General features: G+C 57.7%; 1 protein-coding gene across 3 annotated transcripts in view; it reads left to right on the forward strand.

The window, feature by feature from the left end:
• FAM53A (family with sequence similarity 53 member A) overlaps nucleotides 1–13,865 on the forward strand; it is a 46,299-nt gene extending 32,434 nt beyond the window's left edge. For all 3 annotated transcript variants that reach the window (XM_050792317.1, XM_050792316.1, XM_050792318.1), the window contains exon 5: nucleotides 12,752–13,865. In XM_050792317.1, the coding sequence (XP_050648274.1) occupies nucleotides 12,752–13,066 (315 nt within the window). In that variant the 3' untranslated portion in view covers nucleotides 13,067–13,865. The remainder of the gene's footprint in view (nucleotides 1–12,751) is intronic.
• Nucleotides 13,866–27,681: the final 13,816 nt, after the last annotated feature.

Genomic DNA, 27,681 nt, shown 5'->3' on the forward strand with positions numbered 1-27,681 from the left:
GGCGTGCTGGGTGGGATCCCCCAGGGTCCTCCGGGACGCTGGTGCTAGGCCACACCGAGGGCACTGTGAGCTTTGCCTCTTCTCATCAGTGGGTTCTCCAGTTGATTCTTCCGGGGGCCTTGAGGTGAGTTGAAAACCCGGACTTCCCTGCTATGAAACTTTTCTGCAGAGAGCAGGGTTTAGAGAAGAAGGCTCTAGTCTTTTGCTATGAGATGGGCTGACCTGGGGAAGCCAGTAAATGCTGGAAAGCTGGTGGTGAGCTTTGGATATAGCATAAGCAGGCCGTCCCTGCTTGCCAGGGCTTGCGGTGTGCACAGCGTGGGTGTCAGTCCCCGCGGGGACCGGGAGGGACGGGAGTGGAGGAGGGAGCTGCCAGCTCAGCACGTTGTGGGGTGGGGAATGATGGTGCCAGGGACCTACTGATGACCAGACAACAGTCCTGCTGTAGAGGTGGCCCTGGGTTTCTCAGATGCCTTGGGAGACAGACCAGGTGGTCGGCTGAGTTGGTGATCAAGGACCCTTGGTAGAGGCTGCATGGGGCTCAGTCTGGAGATGGGGTACCCCCGGCAGAGTGTGAGGTGTGGGTAGCAGCAAGGACTTGCCAGACCCAGGACCAGGGCTTATGGGCACCCAGGGTGTGTGGTGTGTTGGGGAGACTGGTGGGAGGAGGGCAGGGCTGCCGTCAAATGCTGAAGTGTGTGTGGCACATGTGCTGTGTGCTGTGTGGTATGTGTGGTGTATGTGGTGTGTGGTGTGTGTGACGTCTATGTGTGGTGTGTGATCTATGTGTTGTGTGTGTGTACTGTGGTCTGTGGTGTGTGATGTGTGTGGTATGTGTGGTGTGTGCTGTGTGTGTGGGATATGGGTTGTGTGTATGTGGTGTAGTGTATGTGTGGTCTTTGTGGTATGTGTGTGATGTGGGGTGTGTATGGTGAGTGCTGTGTGGTGTGTGTAGTGTGTGGCGTCTGTGATGTGTGTGGTGTTTGGTGTGTGTGTGCTGTGTGGGTGTGTGGTGGGTAGTATGTAGTGTGTGTGTGACGTGTGTGGTATGTTTGGTGTGTGCTGTGTGGTGTGTAGTCTGTGTGTAGTGTGTGTATGCAGTGTGTGGTCTCTGGTAGTGTGTATGGCGTGTGTGTGGTGTGTGGTCTGTGGTATGTGTGATGTGTTGTGTGGTGTGCGTGATGTGTGGCCTGTGTGTGGTGTGTGTGTGGTAGTGTGTGGTGTGTCCTGTATGTGTGGTAGAGTGGTGTGTGGAACGTGTGGTGTGTTTGTGACGTGTGGTGTGTGTGATGTGTGTTGTGTGTGACGTGTGGTGTGTGGTGTGTGTGGTGTGCGTGTGATGTGTGGTGTGTGTGATATGTGTAGTGTGTGTGATGTGTGTGGTGTGCGTGTGATGTGTGGTGTGTGTGTGGTGTGTGTGTATGGTGCGTGACGTGTGTAGTGTGTGTGTGACGTGTGTGGCGTGTGGTGTATGTGGTGTATGAGGCGTGTGTGTCTGGTGTGTATGGTGTGTGTGGTGTACGTGTGACTGAGGTGTGTGTGGTGTGTGTGATGTGTGTGGCATGTGTGGTATGTGTGGTGTGTGATGTGTGTGGTGTGTGTGGCGTGTGTGTTTGGTGTGTATGGTGTGTGTGATGTGTGTGTGACTGTGGTGTGTGTGTCACTGTGGCGTGTGTGGCATGTGTGGTGTGTATGGTGTGTGTGGTGTGTGTGTGACTGTGGTGTGTATGTAACGTCTGTGGTGTCTGGTGTGTGTGGCATGTGTGGTGTGTGGTTGTGTGTCTGGTGTGTGTGTGGCATGTGTGGTGTGCATGGTGTGACTGGTGTGTGTGGTGTGTGCAGTGTGTGTGTGGTGTGTGTGGCATGTGTGGCATGTGTGATGTATGGTTCATGCGTGATGTGTGGTTCATGCGTGATGTGTGTGGTGTGGTGTGCGTGGTGTGTATGGTGTGTGTGGTGTGTGTGTGGTGTGTGTGGTGTGTGTGAGTGCATGGTGCGTGTGTGACGTGTGTGGTGTGTGTGATGTGTGGCCTGTGGTGTGTGTGATGTGTGTGACGTGTGGTGTGTGTGTGACTGTGTGGCATGTGTGGTATGTATTGTGTGTGTGTGGTGTGTGTGGTGTGCGTGTGTGGTGTGTGGTGTGTGTGATGTGTGGCCTATGTGTGGTGTGTGTGACATGTGTGGTGTGGTGTACGTGGTGTGTGTGGTGTGTCTGGTGTGTGTGGTGTGTGTGAGTGCATGATGCGTGTGTGACGTGTGTGGTGTGTGTGATGTGTGGCCTGTGTGTGTTGTGTGTGATGTGTGTGTTGTGTGTGTTGTGTGTGGTGGGTGTGGTGTGTGTGATGTGTGGCCTGTGTGTGGTGTGTGTGGGTGCATGGTGCGTGTGTGACGTGTGTGGTGGGTGTGGTGGGTGTGGTGTGTGTGTGTGTCTGATGCATAAGTGGGTGCCTGGTTTCTCTCTGGGAGGAGAAACCCCCGTTGTTTGGGAACTGGAGCCGTGACCCCCAGGACTGGGGCTGCACGGGGTGTCCCATCCCTCAGATCCATGTAGCCCCGGCTTTGGGCCCCTTGCTGAGCCTGCCTGTCCCTGTCCATGCAAGCGCTGGTAGCCCAGGCTGGTGTCCCGTCCTCTGGATGTTTCTCCAATTCAATCTTCCTTCCTCTTGACCCCAGTTGTTCTGCCTCAGGCCTTGATACCCTTTTCAGCTACTGAGACTTCATCCTAGTTGGCTTTGTTGCCTCTAATCTCCATCTTTTTTTTTTTTTTTAAAGACAGAGTTTTGCTCTTTTTGCCCAGGCTGGAATACAGTGGCACGATCTTGGGTCACTGCAACCTCCACCTCACGGGCTCAAGCAATTCTCCTGCCTCAGCCTCCCGAGTAACTGGGGTTGCAGGCATACACCGCCACACTTGGCTAATTTTTGTATTTTTAGTAGATAAGATTTTACCATGTTGTCCAGGTTGGTCTTGAACTTCTGACCTCAGGTGATCTGCCTGCCTTGGCCTCCCAAAGTGGGGGGATTACAGGCATGAGCCACCATGCCCAGCCCTCCCTTAATCTTTTTTTTAAGAGACGGAGTCTCGCTGTGTCCCAGGCTGGAGTGCAATGGTATGATCTCGGCTCACTGCAACCTCTGCCTCCCGGGTCCAAGGGATTCTTCTGCCTCAGCTTCCCAAGTAGCTGGGATTACAGGTGCCTGCCACCACTCCAGCTAATTTTTGTATTTTTAGTAGAGACAGGGTTTCACCATGTTGGCCAGGCTGGTCTCGAACTCCTGACCTTGTGATCCACCTGCCTTGGTCTCATTTGAGGTCAGGTGTTTGAGACCAGCCTGGCCAACATGGTGAAACCCCATCTCTACTAAAAATACAAAAATTAGCTGGGCATGGTGGTGGGCGCCTATAGTCCCAGATACTTGGGAGGCTGAGGCAGGAGAATCGCTTGAACCCAGGAGGCGGAGGTTGCAGTGAACTGAGATCGCGCCACTGCACTCCAGTCTGGGTGACAGAGTGAGACTCTGTCTCAAAACAAAAACAGAAACAACAAAAAAACCCAAAACCAAAAACCACCACACCCGCGCCACCTCACAGACACCACGCCTGCGTCACCTCACAGACACCACGCCTGTGCCACCTCAAACACTACACTGTGCCACCTCAAACACCACACCCGCGCCACCTCACAGACACCACGCCCGTGCCACCTCAGACACACCACTCCCGTGCCACCTCAGACACACCACGCCCGCGCCACCTCACAGACACCACGCCCGTGCCACCTCAGACACACCACGCCCGCGCCACCTCACAGACACCACGCCCGTGCCACCTCACAGACACCACGCCTGTGCCACCTCAAACACTACACTGTGTCACCTCAAACACCACGCCCGCACCACCTCACAGACACCACGCCCGCGCCACCTCACAGACACCACGCCCGCGCCACCTCACAGACACCACGCCCGCGCCACCTCAGACACACCACGCCCGTGCCACCTCACAGACACCATGCCCGTGCCACCTCAGACACACCACGCCCGCGCCACCTCACAGACACCACGCCTGTGCCACCTCACAGACACCACGCCCGCGCCACCTCACAGACACCACGCCTGTGCCATCTCAAACACTACACTGTGTCACCTCAAACACCACGCCCGCGCCACCTCACAGACACCACGCCCGCGCCACCTCACAGACACCACGCCCGCGCCACCTCAGACACACCACGCCCGTGCCACCTCACAGACACCACGCCCGTGCCACCTCAGACACACCACGCCCGCGCCACCTCACAGACACCACGCCCGTGCCACCTCACAGACACCACGCCTGTGCCACCTCAAACACTACACTGTGTCACTTCAAACACCACGCCCGCACCACCTCACAGACACCACGACCGCGCCACCTCAGACACACCACGCCCGCGCCACCTCACAGACACCACGCCTGCGCCACTTCACAGACACCACGCCCGTGCCACCTCACAGACACCACGCCCGTGCCACCTCAGACACACCACGCCCGTGCCACCTCACAGACACCACGCCCGTGCCACCTCACAGACGCCACGCCCGTGCCACCTCACAGACGCCACGCTTGCGCCACCTCACAGACGCCACGCTTGCGCCACCTCACAGACACCACGCCCGCGCCACCTCACAGACACCACGCCCGTGCCACCTCACAGTCAAACACCACGCCTGTGCCACCTCACAGACACCACGCCTGTGCCACCTCACAGACATCACGCCTGCGCCACCTCTCAGTCAAACACCACGCCCGTGCCACCTCACAGACGCCACGCTTGCGCCACCTCACAGACGCCACGCTTGCGCCACCTCACAGACGCCACGCTTGCGCCACCTCACAGACACCACGCCCGTGCCACCTCACAGACACCACGCCTGCGCCACCTCACAGTCAAACACCACGCCTGTGCCACCTCACAGACACCACGCCTGTGCCACCTCAGGGGTCCAGGAGGCCGGTGGGGAGGCTCTGCTCAGGCCTCCTTGGAGCTCAGTCAGGAGGCTGTGGTTGCCTGGAGGCTCGACCAAGGCTACAGGACCTGCTTCTAGGTTCACCACATGGCTTTTGGCAGGAGGCCTCATTGCTTTGTCACATGGGCCTCTCTGAGGGGCAGCCTGAGTGTGTTCACGATATGGCCACTTGGTTTCCCATAGCGAGTGACCCCAGTGAGCGTGAGTGGGCCCCAAAGAGCCCTGTGTGCCTGGTCCTCACCAGCTGAGGTTTTGTCTGCTTCTTGACTCTGTCTAGCCCTTACTCAGTGGGAGGAAGATCGGGCTCCACTTTTTGAAGGGAGTGATTTCAGAACCTCTCTTCTCCATAAGGAGTGCCGGTCAGGAACGGTGCTTGTGGAATGGTGTTGGCGCTGGTGCTGGTTCCGGTTCCGGAGCCCCCACCCTCCTTGTGCTGGAGCTTGGTTGGCCACAGACAGGTCGGGGCTTACAGAGAGGATACGCAGGTGCAGAGCTTTCTTTCTTTCCTTGTTTCCTCCTTTCTTTCTCTTTCCTTTTCTTTCCTTCCCTCCCCTTCCCTTTGCCCTTCCTCTTCCCCTTCCCCTTCCCCTTCCTCTTCCCCTTCCCTTTCCCCTTCCCTTTCCCTTTCAGTTTTGCTCTTGTTGCCCAGGCTGGAGGGCAGTGGCATGATCTCAGCTCAGTGCAACCTTTGTCTCCCAGGTTCCAGAGATTCTCCTGCGTCAGCTCCCCAAGTGGCTGGGATTACAGGCGCCCACCACCACACCTGGCTAATTTTTGTATTTTTAGTAGAGATGGGGTTTCACCATATTGGCCGGGCTGATCTCGAACTCTTGGCCTCAGGTGATCTGCCTGTCTTGGCCTCCCAAAGTGCTGGGATTACAGGCGTGAGCCACCACACCCGGCTTGCCCCGTTTTCTTCAGTGACTTTGTTAATGAGCCAGAACAGTAATGTGGGTGCTGCACACCCCATTCTGCTCCTGGGACTCAACCCCATGTGAAACAAAAGCTTTTTGTTTATTTGCTTCTTGTGGGGGCCAGGTGATACCTGCCTGCCCTGGAGTGTGCGCTGCCTTAAATTCAGCCGCTTCGGTCTGCTTGCTCACCGGTGTCGTCAGCGTGACAGTAGTCATCACTTTCTGGTACAAAGAAGGTTTATGGGGAGAGGCCTCATCAAATGTCAGCAAAGCCCCTGAGGAGACAGGCAGTGTCTTCAGGGGCACCGTCTGCAAACCCAGAGCCCTGCTGACCGCGGCTGCGGAGGACGGCGCCAAGACTCCCGAGGCCAGCGCTGCCTGCTCTCCCTCTTTCCAGCTCTTTGCTCATCCCATCCAAAAACTGGCTCCCACCTTTCTCCTTGTCCCACATCTGCCATCTTGCACCCCCTCCCTGTCAGCCAGCCAGTCTTCCCCCCCACCCACCTGCCCCTGCCTGCATCATAACACCTGAACAGGTGGTACCTTTGGTGAACAGGTGGCTCCCAGCCTGGGTTACCTGTCAGTTCTTGGTTTGGTTTTGGTGTTTTGGAGACAGGGTCTCCTTCTCTCTGTTGCTCTGGCTGGAGTGGAGTAGCGTAACCACAGCTCACTGCAGGCTCCATCTCCTGGGCCCAGGCGATCCTCCCACCTCAGCCTCCTGAGTAGCTGGGACCACAGGTGCACACTCCTGTGCCCAGCTAATATTCTTAATTTTTTAGAGACAGAGCCTTACTGTGTTGTCCAAGTTAGTCCCAAAGTCCTGGGCTCAAGCCATCCTCCTGCCTCACCTCCCAAAGTGCTGGGATTACAGGCGTGCGCCACCAGGCCCAGGCTTTGCCACTTCCTGTTTGTGTCAAGCTCCTATCTACCTCAGGGCCAAAAAGAAATACTCTGATTTTTCTCTACAACTTTTATAATTGTGTGTTACCGGACAATTAGTCCTGACTCTGGGTGGCACACCCACACACACCATGCACACTCACCCCCATGCTTATGTACACACTCAGGTGTGCACCCCCACTCATGCGCACCCCTGCACGCTCGTGCTCACTCACACCTGCACCCCGGTTGTGCTGTGCTTGCACCTGGTGGACTGGGTATGTGCAGCCCAGCTCTGGTCCGGCGTCCCTGGCGTGTGTTGTGCAGTCTGCGTGCACTGCTGGGACGGTCTGGCGGTCATCCTCAACCCCCCGCTACCCCCTGCCGTCTGCTCTGAGTCTAGGCTCACACCAGCTTCCCCAGGTGTCAGAGGGCTGCTCTCTTCCTGAGCAGGGTGCAGGGGCACTGCCTTCCCTGCCTTTCCCTTGGAGACAGTGCGTGTTTTCACAGAAAACATTTAGGATTTTCTGCTTTTTTTTCCCCCCGAGATGGAGTCTCGCTCTCTCACCCAGACTGGAGTGCAATGGCGCCATCTCGGCTCACTGCAACCTCTGCCTCCCAGGTTCAAGCGATTCTCCTGCCTCAGCCTTCCGAGTAGCTGGGATTACAGGCGCCTGCCACCACGCCTGGCTAATTTCTTGTATTTTTAGTAGGGATAGGGTTTCACCATGTTGGCCAGGCTGGTCTCGAACTCCAGACCTCAGGTGATCCACCCACCTCGGCCTCCCAAAGTGCTGGGATTACAGGTGTGAGCCACCGCGCCTGGCTTTTACTGGAGAAGCTACGTTTTCTGTTTTTATTGGCAAAGCTATGTTTCAAAGCTGAAATTAAAATATGATGACTGACAATATGTACATCAGTTATCGTTCCAGCAGAATGTGGGAGCAGCTGCTGGTTTCTGTAAAAGCGTGTGCTTTTAGGGCTTTGCAAAGCTTTTGCCATGTGGCGAAGGCACTCAGCCGCCTCTAGAGAGACCGAGGCTGCTGCAGAGAAAGAAAGAGCTCCCTGTGTGGCCTGCAGCCGGGTCACCTGGAGCCTGAGGAGTTCTTCAGACGGGCAGGCAGCTTCGGGGCCAGCAGTTACCTCGCAGGCTAGAACCTAAGGACAAGCTGGAGGTGCGTGTGGCCGTGTTTATACCTTCAGGCCCGCTGCGTTTTTGGAGGTCTTGGGTTTAGTGAGCAGACGGTGCCTTCCACAGCCTCAGTCACAAGGGCACGAGGCTTGTCCTCCATGGGGGCCTCTCCTGCACCTGCTGAGCTGTTTTTTTTGTGCCTCCTGGATGAAAACTGAAAAACCAAAAGCTTAGAGCAGCTCCTGGTACCAAGAAAAGGACTGACTTAGTTCGTTTGTGCTGCTGTAACAAAATACCACTGACGAGGTCACTTATAAATAAGAGAAATGTATTTCTCCGAGTTCTGGAGGCTGGGAACCCAAGAGCCAGGCCCCAGCATGTCTGGCGTCTGGTGAGAGCCTGGCCTCTGCTTCCAAAATGGCCCCTTGTGTCTGTGTCCTCACCTGGCGGAGGAGGTGGAGGACGCGGAGGACTGAGGCTGGTTCCCTCCAGCCCTTTATGAGGCACTCGTGTCCTGTGTAGGCCCGCAGGACCTGATCACCTCCCAACACCATGGTAGAGATTTGGAGGGACACGTTCAAACTATAGCAGGGACCATCAAGAACACGGAATGTTTGAGACGGCACAGACTGAAAATCTGGAATTTGCAGCTGCTGATTTTTCTTGCTCGTTTTCTCAGACCTTGTCTCCAGGAGCCACGCCCAGGGTGGTCAGAGGTGGTGAGTGAGGTGGTGGAAGCGAGTGCTGGGCAGGGGACATACTGCTGGGCACTCACTCCACACCTCCTGACGGGCACCGGCTGCCCCATCCCCCTTGGGGTGAGGAGCCGACACCATCAGTGGCTGCACGGTCGGGGCGGAGAGTCCCCTCCTCCTGCCTCTGTGTGGAGGGCTGGGGAGACAGGGAGGATCTTTGGCCTCCAGCCTCCCGGCTTTGTAAGGCTGTGCACCCCTCACAGCCCAAGCAAGATGTCTGAGCAGGGCTCACTCAGCCCGTTTTCTCCTGTGCCGTCGGCCAGCTCCCCTGTCTAGAATGCTCCAGTCCGTACTTTCCTAATGAACCTCTCTTCTGCAGGGTTGGGAGGGGGCTCACCAGAGGCAACAAGGGGTCTAGGGTGTCAGTTCTTCTCACACTGGCCTCCTCGCCTGACACGTGCACGGAGCTTGCTGTGGCCATCTCTGTCCCTGCCCCTGCCGTGGACATTCCCGCGCCCTGTGGGCCTCTGTTGCTTGGCTTGGCTGGCCCGTTCCTCCCTTTGGCAGGCGGGAGGTGCTTGGCTCTGCTTGGCTGCCTGTTTCAACACGCACTGTGCTGTGCTCCAGGCACTGCCGGGGCCATGGGGAGCCCTCCCCACCCTTGACTGCTGCCTGGCCCTGCTGCAGAGTGGCCCAGCGGCCAGGGCCGCCTTGGCCATGAGGGGACCACGTGAGCCCCACCCACATGGCACACGGTGGAGGGAGCTTGCGCTTTCACGAGAGTAAACCAGTGTTTCAGTTTGGCAAAAGCCAGAGGCTTTGGCAAGGGGTAGGTACAGATGTGGCTGAGATAGGGCCTGGACGTTTACTGAGTGACATCAGGTCAGCTCATAGGAGGCTTCCCTGACCTTCCAGGGTCTCACCGGCTTCTGGTAGCTGAGTTAACCCACTTCAGCTGTCAGCTGGGGCCCCTGCACTCCCCAGACTGACTGAAGGGCTTCGCACACGGTTTGAAAGGCCTCTGCGCTTTGGAGCCTGATTTAGAACTTGAAGGCTTGACCTTTATGTTTTGGACAACTGTTTTGTGTTTAACCTCAGATGGAGGTGACCATCAAACCAGCGTGATGGTAGCAGGAGCTGGGACGGAGCCCCGGGGCTGGTACCAAGGGACAGGGGGCGTGAGGCCCAGCACCGGCCCCACGGGCCTCGGTTTCCATGGTCTCTACAGTGTGGGTGGCCCCTTCAGCTCCGTGTGGCCTTCGCTAGCGGTGCTGGGCGCTTAGTTCTGCAGCTGCCGTGTCTGTGGGCAGCAGTTGTTTCTTCTCCACCGACTGTCATCCAGAGGCGTTCAGAGCCTGCTGTTTTCACGCACTAGCCGAGTGCGAGTCCCGTGTCCGAGGCTTCGCGTGGCTCTTGGCGCCATCTGTCAGGTCAGAGCATTCGGTCCAGAGGGTTGACCCTGAATCAAAACAAAATGTTGTGGTTTGAAATGGAAGGAAACCTGGCCCCCAAAGGTGTGTAGCGTCCCAGCCACCTCTGGTGCATGCGTAGTGCAGCCTGGCGGTGCCGTGGGTTGGAGGCCATCCTGAGTGGGCAGCACGGCAGCCAGAGTCTGCAAGGTCATGGGTGGCACCAGACCTAGCCAGTGAGACCTGGACCTCCATGCCATCCAGCAGGGGCCCAGGAAACCAGCCACATCCTCATGCTGGCCCTGGGGCTTGTATGTACAAGTGATGTCGATGGGCAAATTGACTTTGATTTGAGTGAAAAAGAAATTATGCATCCTTATTTTCTGACCAAAACATGTGGCCAGTTGTATCTTTAAACATTTGAGCGGGGCTGGGCGTGGCAGCTTATGCTTGTAATCCAAGCACTTTGGGAGACTGAGGCAGGAGGATTGTTTGAGCCCAGGAGTTTGAGACCAGCCTGGGCAACAAAGTGAGACCCCATCGCTACAAAAAATACAAAAATTAGACCGACATGATGGTGTGTACCTATTGTCTCAGCCACTTGAGAGGCTGAGGTGGGAGAATTGCTTGAGCCTGGGAGGTTGAGGCTGCAGTGAGCTATGATTGCACCACTGCACTCCAGCCTGGGAACAGAGCAAGACTCTGTCTCAAAAAAAAAAAATTATTCTTTAGAATTTTACTTCTCAGTGATTCACTTTTTATAGTAGAACCACAAAGACAGAAAATATGTCAATTTGTCTTTTATTTATTTATTTATTTATTTATTTATTTATTTGTTTGTTTTTGAGATGGAGTCTGGCTGTCGCCCAGGCTGGAGTGCAGTGACCCGATCTCAGCTCACTACAACCTCCGCCTCCCGGGTTCACACCATTCTCCTACCTCAGCCTCCTGAGTAGCTGGGACTACAGGCGCTGCCACCTCGCCCGGCTAATTTTTTGTATCTTTAGGAGAGACGGGGTTTCACCGTGTTCGCCAGGATGGTCTCAATCCCCTGACCTCCTGATCCACCTGCATCGGCCTCCCAAAGTGCTGGGATTACAGGCGTGAGCCACCGCGCCCGGCGTCCATTTGTGTTTTAGGGCCCAATAATATCCTTAGAAAAAAGGAGCTCTGTCCCCGAGGGCCATGTGCTTTTATAAAAATCAGTCGCTGGAAGTGTTTCCAGGAAGTATTTGAGGTTCCTGTCTGTGGGGTGTTTCCTTGCTCTGGACGAAGGTGGTTTGGGGAGTTTCTTGGGTCCTGTGGAATTGGTGAGCTTGTGCTCTAGGTCATAACTTTAGGTGGCCGAGGTTGCTGTGTCATTGCGGTCTCATCATCGGCATCACAGTGCCCCTGTGCCCTGCAGTTGTGGTTGATGGCACCCACGTGCCCTCACCCACGCGTCCTCACAAGCCAGAGCCATGAGGTGAGGTGTCTGAGGCCAGCGTGGGTGTGGTCCAGGAGGGGAACCTTGACCCTGAGGAGGCCTGGAGGTGACCAGGGAGGTGGGGCTGGGTAGGAAGGCTGCTCCCAGTGGCAGTGGACGAGTGGCGTGGACGGTGCTGGGCACCACAGACAGGGGACTTGAGGCAAGGACTGGGAGGTGGCAGGGGGTGGGGGCCCAGGCGTGCTGAGGGGCTGCTGCCCTGGCCATGGCTGTGGACTCATGCCCTGGCCATGGCTGTGGACTCATGCCCCAGCTGGACACACCTGCTGGGTCTCAGGGCCCTGGAGACGCCCAAGAGAGCACGCCAGGGTGGATGGAGACTGCCTGCCACTCAGCGTTCCGGTTCGGGGGTGAAGCCTGGGGGAACCCCTTATCCCTAACAGGCCTTGGGAAGGGGGGCTACTGAGTGAGATTTGACTGGGGGTCAGAGTGAGAAGGGGCTGGTGGCGGCACCTCCGGAGAGCAGAGGGAGGGCCGGAGCCTGGCACTTAGGGACCTGCTGTGGACAGGCCTGGGCGTGGCATAGAGGTACTGGAAGCTGCCCGCCTGGGACGAGGGTGGGCCTTGCCCAGGGGAGACCCCTGTGTGTGCACCTGTCTGTTGCATGTGTTTTGAGATGAGAAGGATTTGCATGCGTTTCTATTAGGAGAGGAGGTGCAAGGACAGAGAAGGTAGGAGCTGCGTCTGGCGGGCCCGTGAGGACATCGACGAGGTGGGGTTCCAGGGGCCTTATGGGGGCAGGTGGAGGAGAGACGGAGCCACTGCAGGGCCTCAGAGGTGGCTGTGAGGTGCTTGCTGAGAACAGCCCTGGGTGGGGCTGTTGTCAGAAGTGGAGGCACGAGGCACCCTCCCTGGCCAGGCCACCTGCCGAGGACAAGACTGGGACAAGGCTGTCCTCTGTGAGCCCCTGGGCGTCTTGAGGCTTGCTTAGGTGTCAGGTGCCCACCAGGCTGGTCCATTTGGTCTGGGCAGGGCCAGGCTGTGCGTCTCTGCCCACACCAGCTGGGCAGGGGCCGAGGAGAGCTAAGGGGCCAGGGCACGTGTGGGCAGGGTCTGAGGAAGGGGCTCTGCGAGCTGTGACTGATGTACAGGGGACAAGCCCCTGCTTTGTGTGGTCTTGGGGATGGCCAGAGCTCCAGCACACCGAGCCCTTGATGGGTTGGTGGGACGCTGCCTCCCAAGTCATCTGCTAGAAATGCTTTAAGCCCATATCTTTTCTATTGCAGACTTTAAAAAATTCAAAAAGCCTTTGCTCCCTCAATTACGAAGATGACGATGAGGATGACGCCCCAGTGAAGATGGTTGTGTCCTCCCCGTGTGAATCCCGGGGCCTCCCTGGCATCACCATGCCTGGCTGCAGCCAGAGGGGCCTCAGGACCAGCCCTGCCCACCCCAACCTGTGGGCCTCAAGGGAGTCGGTGACCGGTGATGGCTCGAGCAGGAGCAACGGGGACCCCAGTGATGGGGACAGCGCCGGGGAGGAGGGTATCTTCCTCCGGGCCCGCGGGGAGCTGGACCTGGAGCAGATCGAGAACAACTGAGGCTGGCGGGGGCTGGTTTGGGCCACTGCTGCCGCCTGCACCTGCCCTGGGGCACAGAGTAGGTTTCATGTGACTTGGAACATTGAGGCATAATTTTGATTCAGTTTTTCCTAAAGAAGTATTTTGCATTTTTATGGCTTTTGCAGTTCGGGAGAAAGCTGCTCTATTTTGGATGCATTTCGGAAGGGCATTTTATTAAACATGGATCTGCAAACAGATTAACACGGGCCTGTGTTCCTCATGAAAAGTCTGCCGTGCAGGGCGCCTTGAGTGCTTTAGTTGCTAGGAAACCCCAGGCGCTGGTGGTCAGGGCCCCACTGGCCCTGTGTGTCCCCTCCTTCCCGAGGGGTCATGGTGCTTGGGGCTTGTGCATGGGCATCTGTGGCCATGAACCTTGTCATCCACGTGCCAGTGAACCACCAGCTTGTGGTTGCCTGTTTTCCACCGGTGGCGGTGATGGCCTTTGGGGCAGGCCGAGCTGCCGTGAGTCCATGCTTCCCGTGGCCTGGGAGGGCCCTTGTGCCTTCAGGTAGGGAGCGGTGCCAGGCCTCTGGGAAGGCCGTCCTGCCGGCAGCTCCCGTCAGCACCCACTCTGTGAGTTTAGTACGAGGCGTTTTATTTGAGTGTATGACTTCTGATTAATTTTCGTTTCCACCACCTGAAGTGGGCCTGGCTGCACCTCGGGCCTCTGGTCTCTGGCTCAGAACCAGACAGGGCAAGGGATTTCCTGTTTTTCATGCCTGCACTTTTAATGAAATTGTAGAGGTTTCGAGTTTGTGATAGCAAAAGAAATCATTAATAATTTTTTGAAATTTTCTTGATTTTTTTTTTCCCCAGTAAAATTCATGAAAGATCATTGAAGTTAATCAATGCCACTTTCTTAACTGACATGGGCCACAGATCAAAGGTGGGCGAAGGTGGCGAGTGATGTGAGTGATGTGGTTTTTTTGGATCAACTTTCCTGAGGCCGAGCTGCTTGGGTGAAAGTGGGGTTCCGGCTCTCAGGTGACCCTCCTGCCTTTGCCCTGCAAGACGGGGCATGGGGCTGGGGAGTTTGGGGCCTTAGCAAGTGGGAGCCCCGTCCCTGGCCAAGCCCTGCCCTCCTCCGTTGAGGCAGTGCCTACTGTCCTGCTGTGCTGGCCCGGGGTCAGGAGCCCCCCTGTCCTTGGCAGGCCCTGGGTGGCTCCTGTGCTGGCACTGATGGAACAGGGGCTCAAGAGAGTGTCACCTGCTCCCCAGAGCCACCGCTGGCCTCATGTGGAGGGAAGGGAGGGCCTCTGGCATTGGACTTTGACACAGTTGCCAGACTGCACAGGAAAGTTGTGTTTTGGGTTAAATTTGTGGAGATCAGCTCCGGGTAGTTTAGCAAAAGCCACAGTCACCTGCGTAGTCGGGTCACCATCCAGGTGTTGGGATTTGGGGTTGGCTGGGTGGTGCTCTGAGATGACTTAGTACAGGGCAGGGTCCCTCAGGTCAGAGGCTGGCTGTGGGGCCGGAGTGGCCTCCAGGGCACCGGCCACTGGCCTGCAGGACACGGCAGTCTGGACAGCAATGGGAGACGGGGCTGTGGGGCTGGCATGGTGGTGGTGTCAGGCCTGCCAGGGTCCCGCTGGGCCCTCGGCTACAGGCCGAGGAGGGTGTCAGAGATGAGGCAGGGCTTGTGGCCGTGGCTGCAGAGGACCCCGAGGTCCCCACCCACGCCTGGATGCCCTGGGGACAGGTGGGGCCTCGCCCCCTCCCTGCAGGCACTCTCCAGGGCACGGCTGAGTCCACCCAGTGCCCCCTCCCGCTGGATGGTGACCCAAGTTTGGGAGATCTGTCCAGTGTGTCACCTGGAGTCTGGAACAGGTCCCAGCCAAGTCCCCCTACCTGAGTCCCCTTCAAGGACAGGCAGGAGGAGGGAGACCAGTGACTCTGCTCCTACCCCAGCCCAGGGCCCTCGGGCCCCTCAGCAGCTCTGAGCCTGGCCTGGGTGTATGGGAGCGAGGGGATGTGGGGTGAGCTGGGGTTTACGTGTGGAGTCACCAGCCCCCCTCCCACCCCTCCGACGCTCCCCTTCCCTTGATGGAGCCTCTGGTCCTGCCTGCAACCCTTGGATTTGCCACCTTCCCCCAGGGCTTCCCCACCTCTCTCACCTCCTGCCTTACCTCATCTCCTTCTTCCCCAAACCTCTGGCTCTCCTGGGCAGAACCCTCCCCGCTGGCTGGTTAGTGGGGCTGGAGGCGCCTCCTGTGGGTTAGTGGGGTTGAGGCCCCGTGGCCATTCCCCTCGGTGCCCTTGACATAGGGTGTCTGGTGGGTGGGGCCCTCAGCGGGGCAGGGCAGCCGGTTCTTCTGCAGTGCCGACCTGCTGTGTCCTCTGCGGGTGGGATGAGACGGAAGGTTCAGGGCACCCATGGGTCCCCTGTCTGCCTGGCACAGGGTGGCGTGTGTGTGGGAGTGGCTTGTCCCCAGGGCTGTATTTTCCCCTGGGCATGTCTGTGTGTCTCCTGGGATGGGGGGCCAGGACCCTTACCAGGGGCATTTGAGACCCTTGGTTGGCCCTGTGGGGTCACCTGCCTGAGGCCGGGGGCAGCCTGGGGGGTTGGCCTCCTGCCTCGGGTAGATGCTTGGCCCCTTGGGGATGGAGAGAGGCTGCTGCTGAAGCTGCAGGAAGTGCTGGTGGGGTGGGGGCTGCTCAGCTGTGTCACCCACGGTGGGCCTGGACTTGGTCCTTCCTCGACTGGCCACAGGCAGGGGGTCCCAGGGCCCTCTGCGGGGGGACCCCAGAGCCGCAGACAGGTGGATGGAGGGCATGGGGGTCTTGCAGCACAGCGCAGCCCCTGGGTCCCTGGGACCTGCTTTGGGTACCCACCTCAGGTCAGCCCCTGCAGGATCCACTGGGCTGGGCAGACGTGGCGGGAGGGCCGGGGTTGTGCCTGGTACCCTGGGACAGCTCCCTTCCTATGCCAGAGGCCTGTGAGGCCACTCCTCAGTTCCAAGGCTGGGATCCTCCAGACAGGCCCCTCCCTGCCCCTAGCCCCCAGCACTGCTGCAGCGGCCCACCCCCGCCGGGCTGCCTTGAGGCCCCCAGCCCTCCCCCTTTCCTGGGGCCTTCCCCACTGCAGGACTTCTGTCCCCGTGGAGGGCTCCTGTCCCTGTGGAAGGCTCCTGAGGGGAAGGGGCTGAGGCGAGGTGGGACAGGGATACTGGGATGAGAGAGGCATGGCTTCCCCATCCTTCCCTGGGCATCCACACCTGTGTCTTCTCCTGAATACGCCTCCAGGCTCCCTCTGCCCCTCGAGGGCCGTCCTCACCCCACTGTTCCCTCCAGCCCTGCCCAGAGCCTCTGAAGACCCGGGGAGGTGGGGATGGCCTGGCTGGGAGCCTCCCTGGCAACCTGGGGTGGCAGCCTCTGTGCCAGGACCTCAGAGCCAGCCAGCCCCCTGCGGTCACAGGCCCCGTGCTTGTCCAACCTTTTGTTCCTTGTCCTGGGCCTATTCTCTGGCCATCTGCCCCCGAGCATGGGTGCTGGAGGAAAGGCAGCCCAGCCCAGCTGAGAGCCCGGGACCTCCCTCTGCCGAGAGCTTGTCTGCCCAGGTACTCCCCAGGCCCAGACAGCTGTGGCTGCTGAGGCGGTGGCCCTCACCAGGAGAGGGGCCTGCCCGTCCTCTGGTACAGCAGGAGCTTCTCGTTCTCGCGCTCGCTGCTGCATGTGCATCTCAGCCAGTGCCCTGGAGGGAGGAGGGGCAGATGCTGGGGGCATGGGTGACACTGGAGGGGCACTCTTGCTGTTCCAGCCCTGCAGATGGGACCCCCCGCCCCCAGCAAGAGCAGGAATTTCAGCTCTCCCCTTGGCTGGCCTTTGGGTGGAGGGAGGGAGGTCTCCCTTGAGGACCCTGAGCCCCATGCTGGCCCCGTGGCCTCCTGATGCCTGGCCTGGCAGACGCAGACACAGACCCCTCTGTACCAGAAAACCCCAGGTCTTGGGCAGGCATGCACTTTCTTCTCTGACAGAGGTGGACTGGCCAATTCTTGGGTGCTGCTCTAGACTCAGGAGGTGAGGGCATGGGATCTAGGGAAGTAAGTGAGTTCCACTCAGGACAGCCGGTGTGAAGGCCCGGAAGGTCCAGTGAGCCAGGTGCCTGAGCCCGTGAGCCAGGGGCTCAGGTGGAGGGCGTAGCAGTGAGTTCACACGCAGCGGGAAGCTTGACACGTGAGGACGGATGGGATCTCCCGTGAATGGGGCAACACCATGAAGTTAGCTGTTTCCAAAAGCCATAAGCTGCAGCAAAACCCAGCCAACTGCAAGGAGAAATTCACAAACCCACCATCCTAGGCAGAGGGCTCGGTAATCCTCTTAGTGGTTAATCGGTCAAGTAGACTCAAAAGGAAACAATAAGGATACCTGAGGTTTGAGGGTGCTGGTTCCTGGGCTTGAGTGGAGGGACGTCTATGGAATGGGGCTCACCCAGCTGGGAAATCACATTAGTTTCAGACACACATGGAGCCTGTCAGAATAGGCCAGAAAGCAAATGCCAGTACATTTCAAAGAATTAGTGTCATGGCCAGGTGTGGTGGCTCATGCCTGTAATCCCAGCACTTTAGGAGGCTGAGGTGGGTGGATCACGAGGTCAGGAGATCGAGACCATCCTGGCTAACAGGGTGAAACCCCGTCTCTACTAAACAAAATACAAAACTTGCCGGGCATGGTGGCGGGCGCCTGTAGTCCCAGCTACTCGGGAGGCTGAGGCAGGAGAATGGCGTGGAGGTGGAGCTTGCAGTGAGCCGAGATCGCGCCACCGCACTGCAGCCTGGGCGACAGAGCGAGACTCCGTCTCAAAAAAAAAAAAAAAAAAAAAAAAATGTGTGAGTGTCACACAGATCCTGTCTTCTGACCGCAACTCAATACCAAAAAACAAACAAAACCTCGTGTGTTTAAGAAATTTCAGAAACGCACTTGACGTAACTCATGGGTTATAGAAGAAATCAATGGAAGTGAGAAAAGAGTTAGAACCGGAAGGCAGCGGGCGCGGCAGATCCATGCTTGTGGAGTAGATCCCAAGTGGTGTGTAGAAGGGAGTTTACAGTCCTCAGTGACTGTATTAGAAGAAATAGGAGTGAAAAATAGCCGGGCACAGTGGCTGGCGCCTGCAGTCATAGCACTTTGGAAGGCCAATAGCGGGGAAGATCACTTAAGCTCAGGAGTTTGGGACCAGCCTGGGCAATATAGCAAGACCCCGTCTCTACTAAAAATAAAAAAATTAGTTGGGTGTGGTGGCTCATGCTTGTAGTCCCAGATCCTTAGGAGGCTGAGGTGGGAGGATTGTTTGAGCCCCGGAGGCTGAGGCTGCAGTGAGCCAAGATCACACCACTGCACTCCAGCCTGGATGACAGACTGAGACCCTGTCTCAAAAAAACCAAACCAAACCAAACCCAGAAATGAATGAAACTGACAACAAAGCCACAGCAGAGAAGACCCACACATTTTTTCCTTGCTAGACTAAATGATTGGCAAAAGTCTTTCACCTTTATTGAGAAAAGGGGAGAACGAGCAAATACTGCTACTGGGAATGAAAAGAGAGGCAGAGCTAGAGATGCAGCAGAAATTATAAAGATAGAGAACATTATGAATGACTTAGAGGAAATGGACAAATTCGTGGAAAAATACTGCCAAAAACTGACTCAAGGAGAAAGAGAACCTGTAAATAGTCCTGCAGCCACTTACCAGAATGAAACAGTAGTTTAAAGTCTTCCTGCAAAGAAAGCCTCAGCCCCAGACGAGTTTATTTTTTTATTTTTATTTTTTGAGACAGAGTTTCACTCTTGTTGCCCAGGCTGGAGTGCAGTGGTGCAATCTTGGCTCACTGCAACCTCTCTCTCCTGGGTTCAAGTGGTTCCTCTGCCTCAGCCTCTCAAGTAGCTGGGACTGTGCACCACCGTGCCTGGCTAATTTTTTTGGGTTTTTAGTAGAGATGGGATTTCACCATGTCGGCCAGGCTGGTCTTGAACTCCTGACCTCAGGTGATCCACCTGCCTCGGCCTCCCGAAGTGCTGGGATTATAGGCGTGAGCCACTGCGCCTGGCCCCCGGATGATTTTATAGGCGACCTCCACAAAATGCATAAGGGAGGCAATTCGGCTTTTCATAATTCCATTCAGGGAATGGAAAAAAGGACCATCCCCAGATTATGGCCCAGGCACGTATGATCTTGATGTGGAACCAGACAGGAACAGGGAGGGAGCTGCTGGTTGATGGCTGGACATGGTGGCCGAGGTGGTGGCCCTGAGAGCCGCATGAGACCTCAGGGCTGACTCCGCCCCTCCCCTGCTTTCCCCCGTGTGTGTGTATGGGTGTGGAGGGGATGTGGGGGCAGAGATGGAGCTCAGAGGGTAACAGAAGCCCCCAGCAGAGACCTCTTCCCTCCTGCCCACCCTGCCCTGTCTGCATTGGACCCCATACAGGGAAGTCCTGTTTGCATGAAGCAGCTTAGACACCTCCTGCCACACCCCAAGGTCAGGGTCAGAGGCAGGCAGAGTCCACTGTGGGCTCTAATCCAGTTTCCCTGCCAGTCCCCAGAAAGCCAGTGAGGAGGCCCCGGTTCCCTCACAGGCTGCAGACCCCTCACTCCCTATGCTGCCTGCTACTCACTGCCAGAGAGCCCCTCGCTGGGCCCCTCCTGGTGTTCTGCTGGTCCTCCCGGGTGTCCCCGAGATCCTGGCGCTCCCCCAGCCACGGCCTCATTGCTCTGAATGGTGGGTCCTGCACTGGTGCTGAACGGGAAGTGAAGTCCTGTAGCCAGACCCCCCAATCATGCCCCTTTTTCTCTTTTCCTGCAGTTACGGATATAGGTTTTTTTAAACCTCTTTAAGTTAATTCTGGTAATTTATATGGTCTTGGAGAATGGTCAGTTTTATGAGGAATATCAAATGCATTAGCTGTCACTTTCAATCTCCCGGGCTGCTCTGATCCCCTCTCAGTCCCGGGCTCCCTTGCTTCCCGCTCTGTAGATGAGGTGCTTGGAGTCTTGCTTATTTTATTTATTTATTTATTGGGAAGAACCGGCTCTTGGATTTACTGATGGGCTCACCCATTCTTCTTGTTTCCAATTCATTAATTCCGCCTTTATCTTCGTTCCCGCCCCTCCTGCCTCCCGTGAATCTGCTTTATGGCTGTTTCTGCCTCCTGTGTCGAGTGTTTTGTTCATTTATTTCCAGTCTCTCTTGCTCAGTAATAAAAGCATTTAAAGTTGTGAATTCTCCACCAACTCCTCCTGAATCTGGCTTCATGGACCTGCAGTTTCTCTTTCCACATAATTACAAAATCGTCTCTCAAGGCGAATTTTATTTACCCTCTGACCCAGGAGTTGTTTAGGAGAGCATTTCTAAACTTCCAAATCATCTGGCTGCTTCTTTAGACCTTTGCATTCATTTCTAGGTTTATTGCATTGGTGTAAATTATGGTTTAAATAATGAAGCCTGTGAGTGTTTCACCGTTTGGAATGCAAGGAGATATGCGCTTGTGCGTGTGAGCATGTGTGTGTACCTATGCCTGCGTGCACCCTGTGTGCACATGCATGTATGTCTGTGCGTGTGTGCACACGTGTGTGCATATGTGCCTACAGGCGTAACTATATGTGTGCCTGCATTGTCTGCATGGGAGTCTGTGTGTAAGTGTACCTGCGTGTGTGCACATGGAACTGTGTGTGTCCACAGGTATGTCTGTGTGCACATGGGCATGTGTGTCCACGTACAACTGTAATACACACATGGGTGAGCACTGTGTACTGTGTGCCCGCGTGGTGTGTATACACAGAGGCGTGCAAACTGCCCACGTGCATGCATGCCTGTGGAGCATTCTGTGGCTTCGGACAGCTGCCGAGTCAAGGATGGTGATGAGAGGACTCAGGCTTCGTTCCAGCTTTGTCCACGTGGCTGTATTCCAAGGGTGCTGATGATAAAACATCACGAATGGGTGTTGCTTTTATTATTTGTTACTTGTCTGTTGAGACAGTCGTGTGATATTTCTCCTGTCATCTGTGGGTCGGTCTTCTTGGGGGGCCATAACGGAATACTGCATACTGGGCTTAAACAGCAGAGTCGTCTCTCCTCCCAGTTCCGGAGGCTGGAAGTCCAAGACGGAAGTGTCAGGAGGGCCACTTTCTCCCAGGGTCTCGCTCTGTGGCTCAAAGATGGTCACCATCTCCCTGTCTGCACGTGGTCGTCCCTCTGTGTGTGTCTGTGTCCTCATCTTCTTCCTCTTTCTAGGAGGACACAGGTCAGATTGGATTAGGACCCACTCATGACCTTATTTAACCCTAACTACCTCTTTAGAGACCCTATCTCCAAATACTAAACATTTGTGTTTTTTTTTGAGATGGAGTCTTACTGTGCTGCCCAGGCTGGAGTGCAGTGGCGTGATCTCGGCTCACTGCAAACTCCACCTACCAGGTTCAAGCGATTCTCCTACCTCAGCCTCCTGAGTAGCTGGGATTACAGGCGCCCGCTACCACACCCCGATAATGTTTTGTATTTGTAGTAGAGACGGGGTTTCACCATGTTGGCCAGGCTGGTGTCAAACTCCTGACCTCAAGTGATCCGCCACCTTGGCCTCCCAAAGTGTTGGGAGTAAAGGCGTGAGCCGCCGCGCCCGGCCGTGGCTTGCATACTTTAAAAGAAGCAATTTTGTTGTTGTTGTTTTCTTGTATATCATGTGTCCCCCGTCCTCAGGAAGCTTTTAAGATCTCTGTATTTTGGTTTTCAGTGTGTTGCCTGTGGCAAATCTAGGAGTGGCTTTTCTGTGTGTTTATTCCACGTGTTTACTGGTTGGTTTGGCTATTTTTTTAGCTTCTTGAATCAGTGTTTCTATAGCTTTCTCCTTCTGTAGGGTGCCCCAGTCTCACCACTGTCTTTCTCTGGGGCGTCTCAGAGGCTGCCCAGCGCACCGTGGATATGGCACCCTCCTTCTGTGGCTGGGCGCTGTTTCCTCGGGACTGCTGTGTGCCCTTCCCTGAGGAGTTCCCAGGCAACCAGGGACACACTCCAGGGACAGGAAGCCACGATGCCCAGCGCAGGAGCCCCACAGTGCTGTCCCTGGACTCTCGGAGGTGAGCATGCATGGGAACGGCCTGGGCTGGACGCTGGCCTCACTGCCCCTGAACTGAGGCCCAGAGACCCGGCTTTGCCTGGGACATGGGGTTGACGGAGACCTTTGCTCAGACAGCAGGCCTGGGGCTGCTTCTGGCTTGTCCACCGCTGCTCTTGGAGCTCCCGGGGCAAAAGGCTGCTGGGAAGTCCGGAGCAGGGCCTCTGCCTGCCTCAGCCCCAAGCTGTGTGCGTCTCAGCTGACAGGTGGCAGAGTCAGAGCCATCCTCACTCCAGTCTTTCTCCTCTTAAGTGTTATAATAATTTATTGGAGGCCGGGCGCGGTGGCTCAAGCCTGTAATCCCAGCACTTTGGGAGGCCGAGACGGGCGGATCACGAGGTCAGGAGATCGAGACCATCCTGGCTAACACGGTGAAACCCCATCTCTAGTAAAAAATACAAAAAACTAGCCGGGCGCAGTGGCGGGCGCCTGTAGTCCCAGCTACTCGGGAGGCTGAGGCAGAAGAATGGTGTGAACCCGGGAGGCGGAGCTTGCAGTGAGCTGAGATCCGGCCACTGCACTCCAGCCTGCGCGGCAGAGCGAGACTCCGTCTCAAAAAAAAAAAAAAAAAAAAAAAAAAAAAATAATAATAATAATAATTTATTGGAAACATTCTTTTTCTTGTTAGTGTTAATAAATTTATGAATGTATCATTATATTATTTGTGAGACAGGGTCTCCCCCTGTCACCAAGATTGGAGTGCGGTGGTGTGATCATGGCTCACTGCAGTCTTGACCTCTGGGGTTCAAACGATCCTCCTGCCTCAGCCTCCCGAAGTGCTGGGACTGCAGGCATGTGCCATGGTGCCACCCTCAACATAAAATTTAGTGTTCAGTTCACTGGCATTTAGTACATTCATGAAATGGTGCAGACACCTCTATCTGGTTCCAAACCATTTTATCCCATCGCCCAAACGAGCCCCCTCCCCATGAGTGGGCCCTCCCCACCCTGCCCTGCCCTGCCCTGGCAACCTCCCCTCTGCTTTTGTCTCTGTGGAGCTGGGCACTTCCTGGACATAGGATCATGCAGGGCCTTTTCTGTCTGGCTTCCGCAGTGGTGTTTAGAGCAGGCTCCTGGCCTGTCTTGGGAGTGGAGGTGAGGCTGAGAGGAATTGCTGAGCTTGCCTCAGGTGCGGGACGGACTGGCTGAACGGGGCCCGGGGCACGCATTTCTCTAGACCCTGCTCTTGCCTGTGTGTCCCCATACCCGAACTGTGATGCGTGATCCATGAGTCGGGGGTCAGCAAACTGGCCACGGGCAACACCCAGACCCGACCTGTTTCTGGAGAGTTTGATGGGAACTCCTGGACATGCATTTGTGGAGGCCTGGGCTGTGGCTGTTTCAGCTGCAGTGGCAGAGGTGAGTGGTCTCAGCAGACACCATGGGGGCTGCAACACCAAGGTGGGCTCTGAACCCCTGGTCACGGGCAGTTCAGAGGACAGGGTGTCTCAGGCCCCTGCAGCAGGTGGCACCAGGGCCAGGCTGTCTTGCGGACCTGCCTCGTGGGCAGCTCTGGCAGCTTGGAAGGGGGTGAGTGATACCCTTGTGTGTGAGGAGTTGGTCCCCTCGTCCAGGACTCATACCCTCACCACACCTGGCAGGCAGGCAGCTGGGTGAGGCGTCCAGTGGGGTCTCACTGATGACTCTTTGTGCTGGGCAGAGGGGGAAGCGGGGGGACATGGGGAAGGATGAGGAAGGGAGCACGGGAGGGAAGGTCCGGGAGAGGGGAAGCTCCATCTGGCACCTGCTCAGGCCAGGGACCGTCTGAGTAAACACCCCTTTAACCTGGAGTGTGAGGCCCAGGCTGTCACTAGCGAGGCTGTGCGTGGTGGAGCTGGGCCAGCCTTCTGGCCGCAGAGATGAGCTGTGGGTGGGCCTGGGTGGGCCCAGCCCTGTTCTCAGAGCCGCTTCCGGGACTACCTGCCTTAGGAGACTCAAACGATCCTCCTGCCTCAGCCTCCCAAAGGGACCCCAGATTGGGTCCCTCTTCCCAAGGGGCTGTGTCTGGGCCTGAGGGCCCTGCTCTAGGAGTAGCCCTTGTACTCTTCACTGAAGCCGGGCACTGGCAAGGCCCTGCCTTATCCCTGGGCAGCTCCTGTCTGCTGAGGACCCACGTGGGCAGCCACAGGCAGGATGGCGGTGGGGGGGTGACCAGGGCTCAAACGATCCTCCTGCCTCAGCCTCCCGAAGTGCTGGGACTGCAGGCATGTCCCAACCCCAGGCCAAAGCCATGGCCAGTGGCCCTCAGGATGGACATGTCTCCCATTGCTCCCTGGCCAGACCTCCAGGGCACAGTCTAGGCCCAGGACTGACTCAGGCTACCCCACAGGGGTCCTAAGGCCCCAGGCTCCGCTTTCCCTGGCAGGCCCAGCTGCTGGGTGGTCTGTCCTGGCCTGAGGCTTCTCCCACACTTCCCCTGGAGGCCGCTGGGTGGCAGCAGAGATTGACTCTCGGTGGTAGCCACAGCCTTAGCCTCCCTCTGTGGGCCCTGGAGTCCTGGTGGAGAGTGCAGACCCCCTGGGGTCTCAGGTGTGGTGTGGATGGGGCTCCCTCCACCATGGGTCTGGCCCACTCTAGTGCCCCAGGGACCCTGCTCCTTCCTCTTCCCAGCTGGGCTGGGCTGGGCGAGGTATCTGCCTGGAGGGGATTGAGGTGCTGTCCCCCAAAGCGGGCATGGTGCACATCCTGGGGTGGGCGTGGGTGGGAGGAGAACCCCACGGTTCCTGCCTCCTGGAGACCACACCATCATGGGGACTTGTCATGGATATAAGGCACGCAGGGCCCCAGGGGAGAATGTACTCAAACTCAGGTGTTCCAAGTCCCCCTTATCTTGGGCTACGGAGTAGGGGACCCTGCCGTGGGTGAAGCCTGGGGAGGCTTAGTGCAGGTGCGTGCCCTCCCTCATGCCACCCTCCCCCATGCTACCTTCCCCCATGCCACCCTCCCCATGCCACCTTCCCCATGCCACCTTCCCCCATGCCACCTTCCCCCATGCCACCTTCCCCATGCCACCCTCCCCCATGCCACCTTCCCCATGCCACCCTCCCCCATGCCACCTTCCCCATGCCACCCTCCCCCATGCCACCTTCCCCATGCCACCCTCCCCATGCCACCTTCCCCCATGCCACCCTCCCCATGCCACCTTCCCCATGCCACCCTCCCCATGCCACCTTCCCCCGTGCCACTTTCCCCGCCAGGTGTGTGCCCTCCCCCATGCCACCCCCCCCCCCCAGGTGTGTGCCCTCCCCCGGTCTACCCTCCCCCCAGGTGTGTGCCCTCCCCCGGTCCACCCTCCCCCCAAGGTGTGTGCCCTCCCCCGGTCCACCTTCCCCGCCCAGGTGCACCCTCCCTCCGTGCCACCTGCTCCCCGAGGTACGCCCTCCCGCCATGCTACCCTCCCCGCCCAGGTGCATGTGGGTTGACCCCAGGGCCTGTGGAATCCTCTAAACCTCATCACTGGATGCTGCAGTTGACAAGTGGACCCTCAGGGTAGGTGGGACTTGCCTGAGGGCATCAGCTCACAAGCAGCGTCTGTCTGTCCCAGAGTCCCTTCATGGTGGGTGGGAGGCTCACGGCTCAAGCCCCAGGCCCCCTGCATGACCTCGGGAGGGGCTGCCCTGCTGAGTGGAGACCCCCAGGTAGGGCTGCTGCTGGGACACATGCCAGAGGTCAAGGAGGTGGTGGAGGGAGGCAGTGGGACCCTCTGGCCCTGGCTTCCTTCCCGACACCCTTCCCCCGCAGGCCTCAGCTGCAGCTCTTGGCCACCTGGCCCCAGTGTGGACACCGTCTCTGTCCTGGAGAATGTGGAGAGGACAAACAGGATCAGGCCCAGGGCAGATGGGAGGTCTCGGGCCACCGGGAGCCCCAGCTCTCCACCAGGCTGTGGGGAGGGGTTGCCTGGCGGGGTCTGCTGGGGAGCTGTGGCCAGGCGGGCTTTCAGCAGGGGACTGGTTGTGTGTGGCACCTCAGGGTGCTTCGGTCTGAGTCTCCAGTGTAAGCAGCCCTGCGGTTACACAAGTGACTGGTCCATAAACGTTCCGGGAGGTGTGTGTGTCAGTCGGCAGTTCACAGCTGGTCTGTCACCCGAGGGCGTGAGCTGCTCAGGGACCAGAAACACCAAGTGGCCACCGTGGCCTCAGGATCAGGCCCTGCCTGAGCAGTCTGGGTGCCTTGGGGTCCAAGGGTAGTGGTCGTGTTCCCTTCTCCTCCTGGGCTGGGCCCTGAGTGCCCAGTGCTGGGGCCGGTGGGGACCTGGTCGGCCGAGGGAGGCTGTGTGTGACGGTGCAAGGCCAAGCTGGACGGCTTCCTGGGGGCTGACCTGGGGGCACCAGAGTGAAGCCCCACCCTCCTGGCCTGTGTCCACGTGGCCACGCTTGGTCCTGTGGCTCTGGCTGGCCTCACTGGGCCCATGGTGGCCACTCTTTGCCAAGCCTTAGTCTTCCCTGTCCCACAGCCCCTGCCCTCGGGCAGCCTCCAGGCCAGGCCCCCACTCTCTCCATCTGGAGGCTGGGGCAGGGGCCCTCCCCACTTACAGGCCACAGAGCCTGTGGTTGAGCCCTGGCCAGGGCCTCAATTAGTTGGATGAACAGTGGGTGGGTTTGCGTGTTGGCACTGCCAGTCTGAGTCTCTGGGCTCAGGGCATGGCTGTGGCTGACAGTCTACACTGTCCCAGGTCCCCCTCCCCGAGTTCCCCCAGGCTCAGGGATGGCTGTGGCTGAGAGTCTACACTGGGACCTACCCGGGTCCCCCCAGGTTCAGGGCATGGCCGTGGCTCAGAGTCTACACTGGGTCCTCCCCGGGTCCCCCTGGACTCAGGGCATGGCCGTGGCTGTACACTGGGTCCCCCACGGGTTCCTCCAGGCTGAGGGCATGGCTGTGGCTGAGAGTCTACACCGGGTCCCCCCACCCCCGGTTCCCCCAGGTTCAGGGCATGGCTGTGACTCAGAGTCTACACTGTCCTGGGTCCTCCCTGTGTCCCCCCAGGCTCAGGGCGTGGCTGTGGCTGAGAGTCTACACTGGGTCCCCCACGGGTTCTTCCAGGCTCAGGGCATGGCTGTGGCTGAGAGTCTACACTGGGTCCTCTCCAGCTTCCCCGTTGGGTCTCGTGATCAGGGTTCTTCCTGTTCTGCGTGAGTCTGGCAGCCTCTGGTCTGAGTCGGGCTCCCTGGGCTCCGCTGTCTGGACCAGCGTCTGCTGTGAGATGCTGCGGAAGGAAAGCCCATATGGACGGCTCATGGCGGCTGCCATCTGTTCATGCCCCATGCAGCTGTAGTCACCTGGGGTCAGCGGGTCTTGGTGCCCAGCTTGGGGTAAGGTCTGGCCTGACCCCTACGTCCTCCTTCTGGGCCAACCACCCCGGCTCGCTCTGCTCCTGGTGTGGGCAGAGCCCAAGACGAAAGCCCTATGCACCAGGGTCATCCAGGAGCCAGATGGAGACAGGAATAAGGCCCAGAAGGACGGCAGGGGCTCACACCACCTCCCCTGCACCCTGGC

This window comes from Macaca thibetana, chromosome 5 (assembly GCF_024542745.1).
Source record: "Macaca thibetana thibetana isolate TM-01 chromosome 5, ASM2454274v1, whole genome shotgun sequence".
NCBI lineage: Eukaryota > Metazoa > Chordata > Mammalia > Primates > Cercopithecidae > Macaca > Macaca thibetana.